Consider the following 21,304-nt stretch of genomic DNA (forward strand, 5'->3'; position numbering starts at 1 on the left):
AGGCCCGGGTACAGTCCCATGTTCGTGGAGAGTCCCTGAGTGTGCACTTGCAGGCGGTAGCAGCTGCCTGCAGCAGCAGTGTGGGATGAAACCCTGCCTTGGAGCAAAGCACCAGGCTCAGCGGCATGGGGAATGTGCATGTGGCCTTTATGCAGCCGTAAACAATGAGCCAAGGCAGAACTGGGCACAGAAGTTCCTGGCTCTAGGGCTGTCAGTGGTAGAGGTGTCTGGTTTTGTGGGTATGGGGCAGGCTTGTTTCTGCCCTGCGGTGTGGCAGGGTGGCTGCAGGCTGAGACACTGCTGTGCTGTTTCTATCCCTTTGCTGTCACTGGGTCGGGTCCAAGGAACGGGAGCCTCCGGCCCTATGGACCAAGCGGGCAGCACCGGGTCCTTGTGGCTGCTCCTACTCACTGGCCAAGAATAGTGCCCTCACGCAGCTGTGCGATACCTAAAATCACCTTTATTCACAATCACAGTTACCCAACTGTCACATCATGAATTGTTCTGTTGGAACACACACGGCGGGAGAGGGAAACAAGGGCAGGGCGCTGACACCAGCGTGCATTGGACCCGACACAAGTCAACCAAACAGGAGATTGGTGGGTGTTTCCGCTTCTGTGCGCAGCAGGCTGGGCCAGGAGCCACGCTCAGGGCTGGTGGGCTCAGCACCCTAGGACTGTGTGATTGAGGGGCTGGGCTGGGGGTTTCCAAGTTGTGCCTGAGCAGCCATGATGCAGCACTACCGGCCTGCCCTCAGCTCTCACAGCTACGTCCCGCTGCCCAGAACAGGCTACCTGACGCAGCTTGGCCTTATTCCCCCCGTTGCTGGGGCGTGGCCCAGGGCATGAGGCCTTGCTCGCTGCAGTTGGACTGAGCTGCAGGGTGGCAGACGGCCCTGTGTCCTAATGCCCCAAAGGAAGCATCCCCTGCTCCCTGCCGTGTGTCCTGCACTAGAAGAAACATTTTACTACATTCAATTCAATGGGGGGAGGCGGCACCCCCAGGCCACGCTTAGCCCAGTCTACTCCTCCTTACACAAAACACAGCCCAGCCTGGGCAGGCTGACGTGGGCTAGCGTCTGGGTGTCAGCTTTGTGCTCAGTTCTCCCCCCACTGTCCCCTCATCCACCTTTCTCCCACGCCGCACGCAACCTGGTGGGGCAAGTGCAACCCTCACGCCTGCTGTGGGGGGAGGGCACGGTCCCATCTAGAGCCGCTCAGGCCACTTTACAGAGAGAATAATGAGTCTGCGCTAGAGCCTGAGCCAGCTGCTTTTAGCTCAGGCGCTGTGGTCCAAAGGGCGAGTGTGCCTAGTGCTGATACACTGTAAAGCTGTCCCGCCCCCCTCCCTCCCTTCACTCCCCCTGCTCTGGGTTTGGGCACAGAGTCATGTTGACCAGCATTTGCCTGTACTTGGCTAGGGCAAGCCCACTGGTGAGTCCAGCGTCTGGCCCAAGTCCCCACAAAGGGCCATGTCCTATGCGGGCAGGTGGAAATGAGCCAGGGCTGTTGGCATGTCAGGAGGGTGCTAATCAAAGTGTAAGACTGTCACTCTTTATGCTGGGGGGGAGGTGCTGCCAATCCTACAGAGTGCAAACGTCCTCATTAAAAGTGATGGTAAAAAAATGCCTGCAGCTCTCCCCAGCTCTGGGGGAGGTCACAGGGGCTTGCCCCTACACAGTGGCAGCATCATAAAAACGTTTACCAAGCAACGCTGCATAAGGCTGCCTCTGCTCTGGGCTGCTCCAGGCCCCAGCAGGGGGCGGGGCTGCTGCGGTCGTGGCAGGGGCGTTCCGTCCAGCACCAGAACTAGTAGAGAGTAAAATCGACACTAGAAACAAATACAGTATTCGGGACTATGGGCAAAAAGCTACTGGCCCAGGGGCATGGGCTGCTGTACAGCATGGGGGGGGGGGGGAGAGGCTGCTGAGCCACTGCCTCCGGGTGGTGGGTGGACAGGGGCGCTGGATGCAGAAATTGCTACAGTACTTCATGGTGGAACGAACTGGGTAGTAATGTCTTGGTTTCGCAACTAAGCAGGTCCTTGTGTGGAAGAGCATCCGACTGTAGAAGGGAAAAGCGTCCGTGCCACTCTAGACGCTCTTTTCTGCAAAGGCGTTTAACGGAAAAACTTTTCCATTAAAGTCCAACTCACCCAGCAGGAGGGTGGCGTCCCCTTTGGCCGTACAGGTGGCTGCACCTGTGTTTGGTTCCTGCGCACAGGGTTGTGGGGCCCACGTTAGGCAGGCGGGAGCTGGCTCTCGCGGCCGTGGGACGCTCTGTAAAGTGACAGCGCCCAGGGCAGGTTCCCAGGCCTTGCTGCGAGGCCCCTGCGTTGGCTCAGCTAAACAGCAGTTTAGCTAGTTGGGGAGGTGAGGGCCGGGGTGCAGACTGGCTGTAGCTCAGGCCCAGGAGCGGCGCTGCAACGCAGGCTGCATGCATGCGGCGTGGGCAGATGTGCCAGCCCTAACCTGCCGCACGTGCTTTCAAGAGCCGTATACTGCCCAGAGCCACGTCCCGCCATACAACTATCGGCCTCTGTGCTGGGGGGACCGATTCCTGAACTGCACCAGGGGCCTGACGTGCCTGAGTGTCTGCTCTTGCGCCCATGGTTACCCGTGTCTCAGCGTCTCATTGACCAGATGGTGACTTGGGGGCAGGAAACCCCCCCGCAGTGCTAAGCCAACGGCGGGGGGGGGGCGTGTGCTGCCTACGGGCTTGTTGCAGGCAAGGCGAGGTGCAAAGCCTTGCGCAAGGCCAAACCAGGCCTGACCCTAGCGCTCGTGCGCCACAAGGCAGTGGAACAAGGCCGGGTCTTGCCTTCTCTGCAGAGCAGCCGCCTGCTCCTTCTAGTCCTTCCCACCACGCCGGGGCCGAGCTGGTGCTCAGGTCCCTCCACCCAGCTTTGCTTAAGGGCTCAACATGCGCCTGTTCCAAGCAGCCTGGTTTCCTACTGGGGCTTGGGCTCTGGAAACGAGCTCCCTTGCCGTTGGCTCCAGTCTCTCATCTGCCCCCGCTCTGCGCCCCGGGCTCTGTGTGTCCCGGTTCAGGCCGGGGGGGTGGGGAGGGGTGCGCCTTGCTAGCTACTGGGGCTGCAGCCCAGTGAAGCCAGAGAGGCAAACTGAGATGATGGGGGGGGGGGGGGGGCTCAGTGCTACGCGGCAGTACTGGAATGAGGGGCCACAGGCCAGGCCCTGTGGAAGGCAGCGCCCCAGGCCACGCTGAAATGGGCAGGGCAGCGCCTGGCGCAGCACCAAGGACTCGTTTCCTCTGCTCCTTGCACCAGCCCAAGCGCCTTCATTAAACGAACCAAACCCACTTTCTGCCTCTGTCCCTTGCTGCTGCCCGTGTGCACTGACCACTGCGCCACCCCTTCCACGGGGCCCAGCGGGGCTCATCGCCAGCCACGTGTCCATCCCGTACAGCACGGAGCGACATTTACAACCATTAATCCCAGCCCGGCGGGGGCTGGCTGGAGAGGGGGGTCACAGACATTCTTCTTCAGTGTGTTTCACAAGTGCTGGCTGAGGCGGCTCCGGCGGCTCGTGCAAGTGAAAACACCGATGGGCCAGGTGGGGCCAGCCACGGGGCGAGCTGCAGCACAGGAGGTGTCAGGTCCAGGGGTCTGCCGCAGGGAGCCAGGCCGGTGGGAGGGAGCTGGCCCGTATGGCAGGTGCTGTTCACAGCTCGCGGGCCAGCACGCTAGCAGGGTTCCTGGGGGGGGCGGGTTCCACCACCCGCAGAGGGGGCTGGGTTTGGGTTTATCGTTTCTCGCCTGCTGGATGTGCCCTGTCCCAGCCTTTGCCTGCCAAACGGCCGCGTCTTCCACCTGGCCTGCGCCACCCTGCCCTTTGCTCGGCCGGGTCAGCCCCCCCCAAACAGCCTCCTTTCTTCGCCGCGCTGCTGCCACGCCCTGGCGGCCTCCAGACGCTGTCTGCTGGGGAGAAGGTGCCCCTCGCCGCGCCTGCGCCGCCCGCTGTGTGGCAGAGCCGGCGCTGGGCACCGTGCCAAAGGGGACGCACGTCTCCAGCTGGTTTCTGGCGATTAAAATGCAAACCCATTGAAAAGGGGTCGTCTTGCTTTCCCTGATAGGCCGGCTCCAGCCCTCAGTGGGGAGGGGATGAGCGGACAAGCTGCCAACAGCAGGCCTCTCCGGCATCCTTGGAGCGGGTCAGGGGGTTGAATGTCACCGCTGAGTGGAGGCAGAGCCCCGTCTCGCCCCTCACGTCTACGCCCCGCCCCGCAGCGACACCCCCGTCCCCAGTGCGGCTGGTCTAAGTGCTGCGATATGTTTTGATGATATCCTTGATGGCTCGTCTGCAGATGGGGCAGCAGGCATTGGCCATCTTCTTGAGTTTCAGCCCACACGGGTAGCAGAGACACATGTGTCCGCAGGAGTAAATGACGGTGTCGACCATGTTCTCGTAGCAGATGGTGCACTCGTCCCCCCAGCCCCCGGAGCCGGATGGGGAGAGGGGTGACTCCGGCATGCTGACGGGGGAGTTTGGAGCAGTGCCTGGAATGCAAGGAACAGGGTCGCTCTTTACTCAGGGTCAGGGAGGGCGGAAGGACTCGGGCAGCACAGACGCCTGGTGCACCTGGCACCGTAGGGAGCATCCAGCACAGGCAGGGGGAGTTAACCCCTTTCATCGCTTTTGCCTCTAGCAGTGGCCAATAGCTGGGCCTCAGCGGAAGGTGAGAAAAGCCCATAATGTGCTTGGCTCGCTGCATAATGGCGCACTGAGGCAGGGAGGCCTCTGGTCTGGTGCATGAGAATGCCCAGACTCCTGCTGGGCATAGCCACGCCAACACACTTGCCGAGCAGCTATGGCTCTGCTGAGAGACGAGGGCAGCAGCACAACCGGCGTGCAGGGAGCTGGTGCTCCTAGGGAGCTGGAAAGCCATGCCACTTGGCATTTGGTGCAGCTACATTACAGGGCTAGGCGGTAGTGCAGACACAGCCCCAGCCACGCCTTGCCTCTAAGATCAGGGCACAGTGGCTACGTCTACACTTGCGACTTCTTGCATGAGAAATATGCAAATGAGGCTCAGTGTGGCATATTGCGGAGCTTCATTTGCATACCTAATGAGCCGCCATTTTTGCAGCAGAGGCTGTTGTGCCAGAAGGAGCTGTCTACACTGCCCCTTCTTGCGCAAGGAAAACCCTCTTGAGCATTGCTGTTACGCTGATTATTTTCAGGCAGAACGGCGTTGCACAAGAGGGGTTTTGTTGCGCGAGAAGGGGCAGTGCAGACAGCTCCCTCTGATGCAAAAGCCTCTTCCGCAAAAATGGTGGCTCGTTAGGTATGCAAATGAGGCTCGGCGATATTCCACACAGCCTCATTTGCATATTTCTCGTGCAAGAAGCCGCGAGTATAGACATAGCCAGTAAGTCCATGCTGGGAAGGAGGCTGGTCACGTGATAAACACACCTGGCTGAGCGGCGTTAGGCTTGGTTCTGCCACTGGAGCACGGCTCGCTCCTGGGCAAGTCTCACCCCTCCTCGGGCAAACGAGCATCCGAACTCTGACCCTCTCCCCGCTGAGCTATGCCGAGGCTCAGCACGTCTGCAACGGGGCAGAGCTGCTGGAGCCATGTAAACGCAAGGGATGGGGGGGGAGGGGAACGCACTTTTGTCGTTTCAGAAGTAGAGCCGTGCAGCCAGGCCGCTTGCCCAGGGTGCGAGGCCAATACGCTGCACCGAACCAGCTGCTCGCTGCCCCAGGGCCAGCAGGGGGAGCTGGCTGCCTGATCCCAGGCCCAGCTGGCGCTCAGAGGGAGCCCTGTATGACCGTTCACTGTGTTGGGCAAACTGGAAGCTGCCAAAGGGGCTGGCTGCTGTTTGATGGGCGTGAGGGAGGCCTGGGGAAGCAGCACAGTGGTGGCAGGCGCGTCTAAGACTGCAGCATTGTCTGGCGGCAGGACTAGGGGGCTGGGGCTTTGGGCAAGTCTCTGGGTGGGGATGGCACCCGGCACTACCCGCATACCAACGGCACAGCCTCTCTGTGCAGCAGGCATTCTGCCGCCCTGCCTCAATGGGAGATGGTGAGGCTGGATGGGAGCCTCTGGCCCGGCTGGAGAATTTCAATGTAAACACTCCCGGTTGCTCCCCAGAGGCAGCTGCAATTCACAGGAGGGTGGACGCAGTCTAGCAAGTTTGTTGCTCCCCTCTGACGATGAAAAGGGGCCACAAAATTACTGCTGCCCATTAGCCAGGCATCTGAGCGGCTCCCACATTAAAAATCCATCCCCTGGGGACGTCATGGCTCTGGCTCGTCCCCTTAATTCGCTTGGGGAGGTGACCGGTCCCTCGCCGTACGCAGCCCTGGGCACTGATGGGCACTGAGCAGGAGAGCAGGAAGGGGGGCAGTGCAGCACGCGGCCGGGAACCGGAGCGTGCGTGGGACACACTCACCGCTGATGGAGCTGCAGAGCGGGCCGGAGCCACACGTACTCAGGCCTGGATCAGACACCCCGCTGCAGAGAACCGTGGGGGAATGTGGGGCTGACGTGGGCGAGCTCGGTGCAGACGGGCCCAGTCGCTCGGCCAGGATGGTGGAACCTGGACAATGAAACAAACGCACACGGAGGTGTTACACAAGCTTGTCGCGACGGGGGCCCTGGTCCAGCACAAGGCCCCCGGGCTGGGGATCACTCACGCTGATCCATGTTACGTATCATCCGAACGAGAGCTGGGGTGAAACCCTGGCCCTACTGATGTCAATGGGACCAGAACGTAACTCAACACACCAATCCTAAGCCAGACGCAAGACATCACCTCCCTCCCCAACCCCCCGGGGTGTTAGCAGCTGGGCTACAAGAGGCTACGACAGCCCCCTACGTAGACTGGCTTCCTCTGAGCCAACATCAACTGTTATCCAGTTTGACTGTCGCATTTCACTCAGTGTCACCCAGCCGCACCCACACATAGTCCAGGAGCCTCGCATCCAGGGATGGGCTGAGGCCAGCGGGCGAGGCAGCTCAGGGCCGGTCTGCCTGGCGTGGAGCCCAAAGAGCTCTCCCCTTGAGAATGAGAGCTGTCCGCTCCCCGAGCAAAACACAGCCGGTGCCGGTGTAACCCACGCACCTCCTGGCTGTGGTGGACTGTCCCATCCTAGACCTTGCACAGCGAGACTAATGAGGCTGCTCCATAGCCTTAGCTGAGACCCAGCTGGCTTTTCGGGTATGCCATAGCGGCTCATGCTGCAGAGGTTCCCAGGTTCGATTCCGCCTGTTGGCGCTACGCTGGCACGCCCGAGCTCACACCAAGGGCACATCTACACTAGGCAGTGGTTTCAAAATCACTCCCAAAATAACCATTTCGCAACAGCGTGGCCACCCTACAGGGAAGCCTAGACATGAGTCGTTAATGCGGACGCGCTACCTTGACTTAGAGCCCCAGGAAGCTCGGGGGAGTAATTGGGCTGACTGACTCTGGAGGCCAATGATTTCGAAACGGCCTCTCCCCCGCTATTTCGAAATGAGCGTTATTCCTCGTGGGAAGCAGGAGTTGTTATTCCAAAATAACGGGCCTGCTAGTGTGGACGTGCCGCTAGTTATTTCGAAACAACTCCCTAGTGTAGACCAGGGCCAAGGCACTCACGAGCCTCCTGCCCAACGCCCTGGCAGGCACAACGCGCGGGTCTGATCCCTGTCCTGCTCCACGTGCCCTGTGGACGGCGACAGTCATTTTACTCCCGCAGGTTACGTCTACACCGTACATTCCGCAATCGTGAGGCTGAACTAGATTATTTTGAAATAGCACCTCTACCTGCAGGAAAGTGAGTCTGAGGCAGGCTCCCCTAATGTGGACCTGCGATCGCGATTTGGAGGCACTGGGGGGAATAACTTAGAACGGCCCTGGAGAGGGGCTATTTCAAACTAGCAGAAGCGAAGCATCTACACAGCCCCTAGTCCAAAATAACAATTGTGGAATAGGCATGGTTCTTCGCAGAATGAGGTTTACAGAAATCAGAATAAGCCTCCCTTATGTCAAAATTATTTCGAAAGCACGTTATTGCTGTGTAGCCACTCAAAATCGATTTCGATTTATTCCAAAATCACTGTGTTGTGTAGACACGCCCTCGGCGTCCCTTTCCGGCCGTAAGAGAGGCAACTCCTCGGCAGCTGTTTGGAAGCGTCTGTGTTCGCCGGTAACCCCTTGGCTGGATGTGGCCAGCTAGCGCTCGGCAGGCAGCACATTAACACCGGCACTCAAGCAGGGAGACGGGCCGACAGGAGAGGAGAGACTTGCGCTAACTGGCCCAGCCGGGGCAGCTGACCCCCGCACTCAGAAAGACGCCACGTCGCCTGGAGCCTGCCAAGCAGCCAAAGGGGAAACCGGCTTGCGACGCAGGCGCTGAGCGCAGCAGGTAGCAGGTACATCCAACGCCCTGACTGCAAGAGCATTTCCCCTGCTCGTGGCAGGCCGGAGGGTGCTGCTCTCTCGTGTGTGGGTACTCCCTGTCACAGGGGCCCGAGGGTGGAATCCGCTGCTCGTGCGTGCCTGCTTCCAGGCCACAGGAGCTGGGGAAGCCGCCAGCTCTGCAGGGGCGCCAGAGGCAGTGTTACAAACCGGCTCAGGCACCTGCTGCTTGTCCTGTTACAATAATCATCAGCTGAACTGCCTGCCTCAAGGGGCAAATACGGGGGCTGATTACAGCAATTACAGATGGTGACAAGCTTGTTCCTCCCACTCCCAGAGGTGGCCGGGGTCTGGCTCTGCAGGCTTCCACCAATGGCTGTGGTTAGTAAGGGTTAGAGCAAGCACAAGGGAACAGGGGCAGATGACGATTTTGCGGGGCCCAGGGCAGCACAATTTCGCGCTCCCCCCCCCCCTTTGCCACGGCGCATGCGCGGGACTTCTTGAAGCGCGGGGCCCGGGGCGGCCACCCCGCTCGCCCTGCCCTATATCCGCCCCTGCAAGGGAGCCTGGTTTGTGGGGCACTCCAAGGCATTTGGTGTCTTGTGGAAGCAACATCTGGGATGGTTCCCAAGCAGGGTTTAAATCCCCCTGGATGCTTTGGTGCCTTCCCGTTACTGTGGGTGGAGCTGAGAAAGGGGCTCGCCAGCATGCGTCAATGAGGCGGCGGCTGCTTCCAAGCGGAAAAGCACCATGAGGCCAGGCAAACAGGCCTGCTGAGGGGGTCGTGCGTCAGTTTCCTGGTGGGGCCGGCAGAGGCTTGCTGAAGGTTGTAGTTAACTCAGGCTAGAGAACAATTCTCCCATCCAGCAGGTGGCGTGACCCAAAAGCCTGCCGAGGATGCCCGGAATGTAATCCCGTGTTGGCCACCGACATTTACCCAATGTCGCCAAGGTGCACTGCCCGACAAGGACAGCACAGAGGGAACATTAGCCTGGTCTGTCCCTGGTGAGCAAGTGAAGTGAGTGCCTGGCCCACCGGGCTCCCTGCATATGGAGTTTCATGTCACACGTGTACCTCTATGGAACGCCTTTCCTGCGTGTTACCTTCCTGCGCTGGCAGAGGGCACAAGCCTCTGGCCAACAGAGCCTACCCAGCTAAGACACACGTCAAGGACACAGGCCTGGGGAGCTAAAGAACAGGTGCTCGGGGTTCCCTTCCTGAGCTGCCACCGACCTGCGGGACCCGAGACGAGCACCCAGCAAAGCGAAGGCCCAGAGACGGTTTGCCAGTGGAGGCCAGATGTGTGGCAGCAGGGAGCTGCTCAGCTTAATTCCGCCGAGGGCAGCTGCTATGAAAAGCCCCCAGACTCGGGGAAAGTCACACACCGTCGAACCCGAAGTGAGCAGCGCCGGAACGCCTCGCCTGCCGCTGCCGCACCGCCCCCTCTCCCAAGCACTTGACTACGCTCAGCATGTCTTTCCTGGCCTCTCCCACAATGCCCTGGTCTGTGCAGCGTCTCTCCTGGCAGTGCACTGGGCACCAGATGGCTGTGGGCAGCGCACGCAGAGGTGGCTGAATTTCAGCAGGGCTGTACGGATGCAGGCTTGAGGTGAACGGCGGCAGGAGCAGCAGGACGCTTAAGTAACTAAGTACGAAAAGTCTGTCTCTCCTTTCTGCGACTACCCCTCGCTCAGAGACATTACGAACGCCAAGCCTCTCGCGCAGGTCCCCTGTAATAACACTCGGCATTTCACAGTGCCAGGAAGGAGAGTTTCATACGTACTAACAGCTCCCCTTCGGTGCCATGGTTCTTAGCGGTACTGCTGGGCACTGTTCAACAGCTGCTGTGGGCCACCCAGTAGCTGTTTATTTTACTCTATGGATTATACTAGCAGACTTGCTGGGCGTTGCCTGGGGGCTTCAGGGCAGAGCGGGCGGCGTGGGGGCACAGAGCAGAGATAGAAGCGAGTAGTCAGCTACATGACAAGCCTAGGCTCTGTATCAGAGGCAGCAAGGCGGGGCGGAGCAGGAGCTGGTGAGGGATCTCTAGCCAATCTCTAGTCTGAGGGACAGTCCAGCAGTAAACTGAGCGAATGTCCAATAGATACAGTAAACAAGCCCGGCGGGAAGCGACCACAGCAGAGTCCCTACACACAACAAAGGGAACGTTCCACAGCCAGAGGAGTTTACAAAACAAAACCTTGCTTCTCATCCACTATTCAGCAGACTCCCTCGCCTGAGGTTTTCCTCACCACCGTGGCGGGCTCACCGCCTTACACTGAAAGCAAACACGGGCAGCTGAACGGTCTTTTCCTGGGCTGCTCAGAGGCGCCTCTAACCGGACAGACCACGTACGAAATGAAGACAGTGGCAGCAGCCATTGGAGCATTAGGTCTCTCTAGCATCCGGCTAACACCGGCCTCTGCTGGAGACAAAGCAGCGACCACCCAGAGGACAAGGGACCTTCCGCCAGTAATGCATGGCTTTGACCTTGTCTCCTCCAACAGAAATATACAGCAACATGAAAAAGAACAAGTAGTCCCATGGCACCTTAGTATCAGGAGCTTTCAAGGGCAAACCCCAGTTCCTCTCATCTGAGGAAGTGGGCTTTGCCCACAAACGCTCATACTATATATATTTGTGCTAGTCTAAGGCAGTGGTCCCCAACCATTAGAGGTTGCCGGGCGCCAGGGGGCGTGGCCGTTCGCCCGCCAGGCGCCAGGGGGAGGGGACACTTGCGCGCCTGGGGGCGGCCCCCCCCACAGCCCAGGGATGGGGCCTCCCCATAGCCACACGCCCGGGGCCGGGGCCCCCTCCAAGCACTGCGTGCCTGGGGCCGGCGCTCTCCCCCCGCCAAGCGCCGCGCGCCCGGGGCCGGCGCTCACCGTGCGCCATGTGCCCGGGGCCGGCTCTGGCACCGCGCATGCGCCACGTGCCCGGGGCCAGGCCAGCCCCGAGCACTTGGCGGGCGCACACAAATGCCACTGCGGGCACCGTGTTGGGGACCACGGGTCTAAGGTGCCACGGGACTGCTCATTGTCTGTAAAGTTACAGACTAACAGGGCGACCCCCTCTGAGATTTATATAGCAAAGTGTCCAGTGAAAGAGCCCTACCAGACAAGACACTCCACCACACACGTTTCTGCCCCAGTGGGAGAACAAGCCACACGTGGCAGATGCTAGCCATGTCATTTACTGCCCTGCGGGAAGGTGCTCACTCAGATATTACAGTGTCAAGTTTGGTGTAAGAATCGCTGCAGGTCTGAATAGAATGACAATAACAGACGCTGACTAATTTAAATGCACCTAATTTAAAACCTAGCTCTTCTTTCACCATATCTTGCCAGCAAACCATCATCTCGATACAGCATTCTGCTGTCATCATTGAAGGGTTTTAACAGGTTCGTACTACCAGGGACTGGCCTGGCTTGCTGAGTTTAGACCTTCCCCAAACAACGCAGCAAACCAACATTTCTGGGTGCTGCTTTCTCATCATCCGTGGTGGAGGCAGAAGCTCTCGAGGGAACCACAACTTTACATGACCTATTACTATGTCCCCACGGTGCACATCGCTGGCACTTTGACTGCCCTTCCCCCCCCGGGTGTAACACTTTGGCTGGGTAAACAGCCCATCTAATACAGAATGGCTAACTGCCATATTGTGACGTGTTCTTCTAGATGTAGGAATTAGGAATTAGCTGAAGGAATTAGGTTTGTTTAGTTTAGAAAAGAGAAGATTGAGGGGGGACATGATAGCAGTTTTCAGGTATCTAAAAGGTGCCATTAGGAGGAGGGAGAAAACTTGTTCATCTTGGCCTCTAGGGATAGAGCAAGAAGCAAAGGGCTTAAACTGCAGCAAGGGAGGTTTAGGTTGGACATTAGGAAAAAGTTCCTGTCAGGGTGGTCAAACACTGGAATAAATTGCCCAGGGAGGTTGTGGAATCTCCATCTCTGGAGATATTTCAGAGTAGGTTGGATAGACATCTGTCAGGGATGGTCTAGATAGTGCTTGGTCCTGCCATGAGGGCAGGGGACTGGACTCGATGACCTCCCGAGGTCCCTTCCAGTCCTAGTGTTCTATGATTCTGTGTGTGGTCCAGGGGGATTCTATGTGTGGTGTGCAGGCACATGGTGCACACAATGGAGACCTGCCTGCCACACACGGAAGCCACGTCCACAAAGGTTCAAAGGAGAAATGACACCTGGTTACAGTTTCAGGTGGGGATTTCCGAAGATGCTTGAGAGAGGTTGGTGCCTCACGTCCAATGGAAGACGGGCACCTGTCTGGCTCAGATAAGGAAGAAATCCCACCCTTCACCTTCACTTGTCAGGAGCAAGATTTTCCCCCAAAGAGCCCAGCAGCTCGCCTAAAACAAACACACAACCCCACTTGCACACCCCCAAGGGCTCTTTGGAAACCCTGCCCATTTGTTGCGTGTCTAATTAGGACCGCGGCTCATTTACAAAACCTGGCCTCACTTGTAGATGTTCTCCGGACAAACCTGTTCCTAGGAAGAGTTTGTCCCAGCACACGCCAGTGTCTGCACCGTTCGAGGGCCAGGCCGTTCATGCAGATACCTGCTAAGCGCCACAGACCTACGCGCATGCTTAATCCACGAGGAGTCCCAGTGGAGGCCTTGGTGTCTCTCTTGTTCTGAATGGCAAAGCCCAGCTGTTACCAAGCACTACAGCCTGGGAGCCAGCCCTGCCACAGACCGGGGAAGACACGGGGCCTGTACAAGGGGCATGATCATGCTTGTGAAGGACTTGAGGGTTAGTCATTCACCACCAGGCGCAGAAGAAAGCTCCTCAGCAGCGATTTGCAGGCAAGGGAGCCAGAGCATGGGCAGTCGAGGCGAGAGAAAGGCAAGTGTTGCTGGAGAAAGCCAGGCCCAAGCTCCCACACCAAAGGAGCACGTAAACCGGTAACACTTCTGGGTTCAGCTCGGCTCTCTCTTGACCCATCTCCATGACCATCCAGGACTTCCAAGGCACAGAGCTGTCAACGCTAATCACTCAAGCGCCACGCCATACTGGACCCGAGGAAGATGACGTCCACAGATTAAAGCGGTACCGGATGGACGCGGAGTCAGGAAAGGAAATCCAGGAATCCCTCGTCTTCGCAGGAGATACGTTCTTGAGATTGCCTCAACTAGCCGGTGCGGCAGAGGTTCCTCACCCGAAAAAGCCACATTTTCCGTATCCAACGATGCCATGATGCATTATAATGCGATTGACACGTGGAGGAGCTGAAATTTCCCAGTATGGCATCACTGCCTAAAAGAAACCCCTGAAAATCATAGACCTTGCTCTGTTATGGCAAAGACCATTCAATTCAGCCCCCTCTAACCAGTCTTAGATTAATCATCAGCTGTCTGTGGCAGACAGTTCATAGGAGTCCCACATAACGACCATTTGGCTCTGACATGAAGGCAAATGCTGCACTGTGAACAAGGACACAGCCATCCTGTCCAATGCACTAAAGTTCAGCGTTTTCCAGCAGAGACTGACAGTAACGGGCTGGCAGCTACAGGGTGAGAAACAATTTAATCGCACTGAAAACTTTCCCCGCTTCCCCATGGTTCCTCTGAGTTCCTAGCATGTATTCCATTGGGAGAAAAGAAAAACTAGGTGCTATCAGCGAGTTTAGTCTATTCTGTCATGCTCACAAGAAGCCAGGATAACTAACTCATGCCAGCGTTAGTCCAAGCATTAGGCAGACTTTATCTTTCCTGACAGATAAGCCATAATTCAAAGAGGCTGGTAAATTATCCCATATCCCGTTTATTCAATGCAGACAAGCAACGGCGTGACGAGCTAAGGGAGACCCATATATCATTGACTATGAATGTCTCATTGAGTCCAGGGATATTTTATTATCCTGACGGTGATAGAGACTTAATTTCCACTGTCATGGAGGAATGAGTGCCGAGGGGAAGCGTTTACGGGCTTACGTCCCACAGCTGTCGCTTGAAGTAGTTTTGTTTGTGTTACTCAGTCATAATCCGTGGGAAGTGGATATGCTCCAAACAGCACTCAGCTAGGCTCTCGTCCTGAGAGGTGCTGAGCGCCTCCACGCCCCACCAACTTCAGCAACAGCTGCTGAAAGGTCAGCAACACACGGGCGCTGGCTGTGAACAAAGGGGAGAATCCCAGGTCCAAAACTTCAAGGAACTTCTGACAGGAGGGCCTGCCAGGTCCCAGCCCTGTGCCCCGCAGAGCCAAATTCTGCACGCCAGGAAACGGGCGCCTTCATTTCCAGTCCACCTGGCCACTGGGAAACGGACATCATGCCCTAGCGAACACCAGGCAGGTCAGAAGTCGAAGGGCAGCTTTGCTGAAACATCGCCCTCGCCGGGTGGGAGCAAGAGGCAGGACCCCTCTGTCCTTTCCGCCGACGTGACGGTTCAGCCGCACGTGTCATCGGAGGGTCTCAGACAGAGGCCTACACTATTAGAGCCCCACAAATCCATGGATAGGGGAGTGGATCCCTGAGCAGAGTCCTCCCGCCCAAATGCCAGCGCTGGCCCCTGCGCTGCCAGCCGGGAACCGACGCAGCAAGCTCTGTCCTAAGTCTCCTTCCAGGAGCGGCCAAGTGCTGGCCCTGCCCAGCCCCTCTGCCTCCCACCGGCAGAGCCCCAGCCCCACGTTCCTGCTGCTCCTTACCCCGGCCCCCTTGGTCCCTGCTTTCATGCTGCCTGCCTCTTCCCTTCACAAAGCTGCCTCCTCCTGGTTCATCCGTGCTCCTCCCCCCGATGGTTTGCTGGGTGGATGCAAGTAAAATCCGGATTGCAGATCGGATGCAGATCCACGTTTTTGTATCCACTTATTATCCCTGTCGGGTAGATAGACACATCGTCTACCCACTAGCTTCTTTAAAGTTAATGGGGAAACCGAGGCACAGTACAGTGCTGTCAGTTATCTAAGACCACAGTCTGGGCAGGGGCCAAGAGATCCTAATGCCCAACTCCAGTCCTGGATTTGAATCACTAGACCATCCTTTCCACCTTTGACGCCTTCCGATAGTTCAGCTCTCTCTCCTTGGTATAAGAGGCATGAAGTGACAACCCCTAGCTGTACCTCCAAGGGCACTGGGTGGGGTCATTAGCATTGGCGAAGAGGCCCGAGGCCCTCGGATGAAACGTGTGGGGGCCGTATAGAGAAATGGTGTCCCCGCCACGTCACTAGCACGGAGGCGAGAGAAAGGCCATGATGTAACAAGCCCCGCACTGAAGAGCCAACGCTCTGATCCAGGGCATGCCTGCTGAACAGCCGCCCGCCCCACTGTACAGCATCCGTGGTAGGACAGCCTCTCATTATGCTAATTTCATTTTTAAATGAAGGGGAAATGGAAGGGACACAGAGGGCCATATGTAACAGCTGAGCAGTGCCCTGAAGCAATTGAGACTGCATTCCTCTTGGGGGCCTCTTACAAATTAGCATTAGTAATGCATGCCTTATTTACAGAGAAAACTCAAGCCCAGCCTGACAGAAGGGCTTATCCAACCTGGGCATTTGACACACGCTAATTTCTTTCCAAGACATCTTGAACATTTTAACATTTTTAGACGTTTACCAGAAACCCAAAGAAATGCTGCCAAATGGAGTCTGCTAAAGCAATAAAGTGCCATTTGCCCCCCGGCCCCCCAGCACTTCAGGCAGGGCTGTTAAATCTGTATCTCTTTAATGAGGCCATTTTCCATAGACAAAATCAGAAACAGGGGCCGTAAAACTCTGGGGCGCTCCCTAAGTGACTGCTTGTTAAAGGAAGAGACCCATTACATGCATTTTTGTGCAGTTTAGCAAGCCTCTAGTTTGTAGGGTATTTGTTTTAACCCATTGAACGTGGGCAGTTTCCTAATAGCCAGAATAAAGCAAGTCTCACATGGAGCCTTGTCCAAAAGGCCAAGCCCAGGCGTAATATCTAGGCTGTGTCTATAATCATGTTGCCCTCAGGATCATAAGGATCTGCTGCTACATGGATCTCCCTGAGCTCAAGCGTCTGTGGCTCATGTATCAGGCGCTGAAGAACCAGGACTGTAGTCCTAGCTCCCCACATGTGCATGCAATTTATCTGGCAACTGGCCACACTACCTGTGTGCACGGGCAATTCCTGCACATACACATGCTCGTTTAGACCCCTAACCATGCAAGCTGCACGGACTGGATGTGAATTAAACATACAATTGTGCACATACTAGCGGGTATTTGAAGGGGGGTGGGGTTAGTCCCTGAACAAGTGCTGCATTGTGGAGTGTTTCTGGGTCCACACTGGGGAAAGAGCAGCAGCAGGACTAGCAGCCGGGTTACAAAGAGCATTTCCATAGGAAGGTAGGAGTGACAGGGACTGTAGGGAACGCAAGCTCAGCTTCCCAGGCCCATGCAGCGTCACAGGGGGATCAGGTCGGCCAGCTGCTTCAAAGGCCCTCGGGAAAGGGAGGCAGCAACCTTTGGGAGGGCAGATGCAAAAGATGCATCCAGAAGACAGTGGTTAGGGAGGGCCTGGCGAGGTAAGGAAGCGTCTCCATAAAGCCAGTTTGGTCTCCATAAAGCCAGCCATGTGCCTATCGTGGTCTATGGAATGCTCCTCAAAGCACCTGGTGCTGGCTTGTCCACCTTGCTTCTAGATGAGGCAGAACCAAAGTGCCCGAAAAGGAAACAAGCAGCCAAACCGGACAGTGCTGGTGGCTTTATCAAGAGACAAATCACAACTCTCACCATTGCCAGCATACTCAGCTGCAAATGGGGGGAGCTTGGGTGCATGGAACAATCTATCCATTAACACGGGGGCCACAGGCAGAAAAACATTGAGACTCCCCACTGTAACCGATTCAGTCTCTGGCTTCTCTTCTGATGGTGCCGACAGGAGTCCTGGTTAGTGCCAGTTATGATTATGTTTGTGTGAGGGAACTCAACCAGCCAACGAATAACTGGCCTGAATCCAAACTCTCTCTCTCCACTGAGCATCCATCAGATGAAAGCAATCTTTAGCCACTAATGATCCGGGCCAGATTTAAATTGATGACTTAAAGGCTTCGCATGCCATTATCACTGGGATCCGGTCCCTCACGTTGCTTCTTTTGCCCTTATATTCATTATCTGCTTGTTTGCTTTTTATGTAGCTAAAAGGAAACTTTGATTGCTATGCAAAGTTCACTTCTCCAGGGGAAATCAAAAACAACTTGTTGCACGGACGCAATTCATTCTGAGACAAAGTTAAAGTTAAAAAGGTAATAATAAGATGTCCTCGCACTTGGCATCCTGATGAGTTACTATCGACTCGCGGCAGCTCACACTCCTCCAGACATGAGTCATAACTTCCAAAGCCTTCTGAGATCAACCAATTTTACTTCCTAAAATTAATTAAAATGTAAAAAGCAGCCCCATATATTCAATCCAGCTCGCTTTAGTCTTTCAGGGCTCTCAATAAACCTTTGCCTGATCCAAGGCACTTACAAACAAAAGCTGGGAACAGTAAATCACGGTTGTAATACACTGGTCATGTCCACTTTACAAGAACATTAAATCTAAAACAATGAAGTCGCTAACGGAATGATTTCAGTTCCACGCTGCTTTGGCTGCCTTCTTCCTCTTAATTCTCTCTCACCGCTGTGGCACAGGGTCCTTTCTCTGTTATGAATCTTTCCTGGGTTAGTGTGGGAGGAAAAGAGGAACCTGAAACATCAGGTTCCATATATGTGCAAAGCCAGTGTTTCATTTTGGCCTAGCTACTCATTCTCCCGGCAATCAGCTGTAGCAGTCTAGTCTTCTGTTTTGTGAATGTCTCCTCTGTACATGAGTCACAGCATTTAAGATCACAAAGGATTGTTGTGATCATCTAGTTCGCCTCCTGCACCACATAATCTAGAGAATTTCACCCAGAAATTCATGTCCAGTAATTTGGGTTGAACTACAGCAAATCTTTGAAGAAGAATCCACCATCCCCCTGAGAATCTGCTCTGAAAGGCTAATCATTCTCACTTACAGTCTGAATTAGTCTGGCTTCAATTTCCAGCCACTGGGCTGTCTTGTGCCTTCGTAGGCTACTTTAGAGAGCCCATGAGTCCGCTCTCTCTTCGCCACATAGGTACCTATGAGACAGGGATCCAATTGCCGTCTACCGCTTCACGTTGAAGATGGAGCCCCTTACGTCTCTCACTGCACCTCCCTGCAGCTGCTCACCCAACTGCAAAGGTGGTTGGAGTTTGACTGATGTTCTCCTTGCTTGAAAAATTATTCGGAGTGGATGAAAAAGAGAGGCTGTTTTCTGCCGCGTCTTTCTGGCCGGTGTTATTACTTCCCCTAGAATGAGCGTAGGGCTAGTGAGTTGTACTGGACAGATAAAGATTGAAGACAAGGCCTCTGCTTATTGCATCGGTGCCATGTCCTAGCACAGGCTTTCATCAGGCTTGGTGCAGGTGCCGAGGTTTACCCATGTGGAATTGCTTCTGTGACACAACAGTACTTCTCAATCCTTAGCTCAGGAAATATCTCTGGTATCTCTGATACTGGCAGGGCAGCTGCCGTTGGTAAATGTTGACGCTATAACGGCAGCCACTACAGGTCATCAGACACTCATTAGATGGCAATGACTTTCATTTGTTACCATCCTGGGTCTCAGTCAAATGGCTGATCGAGAGATGAAAAACTCAGTATCCAATAATCAGTCTCCTGAGCCATCCAAGTCCTCTGACTCACCTCTCAATTCTTCTAATTGTGCAATGGCATTGCCCAGGGCCAGGAATAATGCTCTCTGTATTGCAGAAAAAGCAGAAAGGCTGGAGCTGAGAACAAAACACCCTGACTTTAAGTTCCTGGCTTTTGGAGTTCGTCGTGTCACAGCTCTTTGTTCCTTTAATACAGTGTGATGGTGCTTTACTTATGCTCACAAGGGCTTGAGGGATACCCCTTGGAAGAGATTTACATTTGCTTTCTACTATCTGCTGTGCTAGCATAAGCAATAAAACCGGCGCTGGTTGCATCATTGGTATCTTCATTTCTTGTTGCTATATGAGAACTTCTGCATGTTTCCCACTTACTGCCAGAGAGGATGGATATAAATATTTCTTCTCCTATGAGATAACGTAATCCGAAATATTCTAATGACATAAGGCATTCTGAAAATTAATCCTGTGTGCATTCTGAAAATGCAGCTGTCTCTGCATATCAGATCGCCTTATACTGTTGGTCGAAGTTGTTTTTTTTTTTTTTTGTCATAACCACTAGGTTATTCTGGGAAGTGAAGCAATCACATTCTACTGCACTATAAGCAGTTATGCTTCAGATTCACTCTGGCATCATAGAAGCTAGTGATGGTAATACCCTATTAGGTCATCTACTCCATCCCCATGCTTGGGAATGACTGATCTGTATGACGTATCCTGTAACTATATGGCATCTTGTAGGAGTGAGAGCCTGAAAATGGCTCTGAAGAAACAGCCTCGCTGTGTTAAAAACACTGAGATTTTATAACACTCTAACCTAAAGCTGCGAAGTTATAGGTATGGTTGCGGCGTATGTCTTTGAATGTAGGCAGTGCAAACGTCAGAACATTTCTTGGATGACGCTAGTTACTGTCTAGCCAGCATTACAATAGATGCACCAGCAGAGGGATCCCAATCCTTCCTTTGGGGACATTAGATTCATGCCAACAACTCCCCCACTTACATTCCAGTTTAACAAAATTCTAGCCTATGCTCTTACACTCAAGTTCAGGCAACAGTTACCGTGTGCTCAGAATACAGCTGGCAGGAAAGTAAACCACGCTGCGCTGGCAGCCTAATGGTTCTACTCAGTGCTTTTTTTGTTTAAAAAAAAAAAAAAAAGGTGTCGGTACACCGGGGAAACGTTGTTGAGGCAAAAAAAAAAAAAAGCCGGGGTGGGGCCGGCATTGCCCTTTTAAGACACGTGGACCAGCCGACTATTGGACATTTGCATACAGAGGTGCCGGTACACTCCATTCTTTCCAGGTAAGCTCTGACTAGAGGTGCCGGTACTGCATCTGGAAGTGCAGTACCGTCACAAAAAAAGCACTGGTTCTACTCTTTCATGTGCCTACCGGGTCAGACAGGACTGAAGGGTGCCTCCTTTCTCAAGTACAGTATCACTTAACCCTCTTGAGTCCCCACTCAGGTCTGTTTGGCTTGATATACCTTTACCAGAATGATGTGGTAGCTGAAAGCCAAGCTAGCCAGGACCTCTGAACAGCACACACAGGAACTGTCATCAAATTGGACACCAGTGGCTATTAGAAGATGAACAGCAGCTACAGCAATAAATAATGGTGTCACATTCGTTATGCTGGAGCATTTTAATTACAGCAGAACGTTACTAATAGAAACGTATGTCCAGGGGTCATAAGTCTTAACAAGATCATAGAACCTTAGGGCTGGAAGAGACCTCAGGAGACATCGAGTCCAGCCCCCTGCCCAAAGCAGGACCAACCCCAACCAAACCAGGACTTTGTCAAGCCAAGACTTAAAAACCTCTAGGGATGGAGATTCCACCCCCTCCCTAGGGAACCCATTCCAGTGCTTCACCACCCTCCTAGGGAAATAGTTTTTCCTAATATCCAACCTAGACCTCCCCCACTGTAACTTGAGACCATTGCTCCTTGTTCTGCCATCCATCACCTCTGAGAACAGCCTCTCCATCCTCTTTGGAGACGCCCTTTAGGAAGTTAAATGCTTCACTCAAATTTCTCAACCCCCCCCCCCCACTCTTCTCTTCTGCAGACTAAATAAGCCCAAATCCTTCAGCCTCTCCTCGTACGTCACTCACGGTATTTCTTCTCCTATGACATTGCTAGTAACTCAATACAATCAAACCAAATCATGAAAGAAAGCCTTGCAGACAGGCAGGCAGGGCCATCCCATTAACGGGGGGGGAGGGATTTGCACTCATTTCCTAAGAGGAGAGTTTGGCCATTAGCGCCATTCCA

At 54.8% G+C, this 21,304-nt stretch overlaps 1 protein-coding gene across 3 annotated transcripts in view; it reads right to left on the reverse strand.

The window, feature by feature from the left end:
- Positions 1-3,273: 3,273 nt before the first annotated feature.
- Positions 3,274-21,304, reverse strand: part of NEURL1 (neuralized E3 ubiquitin protein ligase 1) — a 262,235-nt gene continuing 244,204 nt past the window's right edge. For all 3 annotated transcript variants that reach the window (XM_075935544.1, XM_006120851.4, XM_075935545.1), the window contains 2 exons: positions 6,415-6,561; positions 3,274-4,515 (listed from right to left, as the gene is read on the reverse strand). In XM_075935544.1, coding sequence (XP_075791659.1) covers positions 4,274-4,515; positions 6,415-6,561 — 389 coding nt within the window. In that variant the 3' untranslated portion in view covers positions 3,274-4,273. The remainder of the gene's footprint in view (positions 4,516-6,414; positions 6,562-21,304) is intronic.

The sequence above is a fragment of the Pelodiscus sinensis genome, chromosome 8 (assembly GCF_049634645.1).
Source record: "Pelodiscus sinensis isolate JC-2024 chromosome 8, ASM4963464v1, whole genome shotgun sequence".
In the NCBI taxonomy this organism is placed as follows: Eukaryota; Metazoa; Chordata; order Testudines; family Trionychidae; genus Pelodiscus; species Pelodiscus sinensis.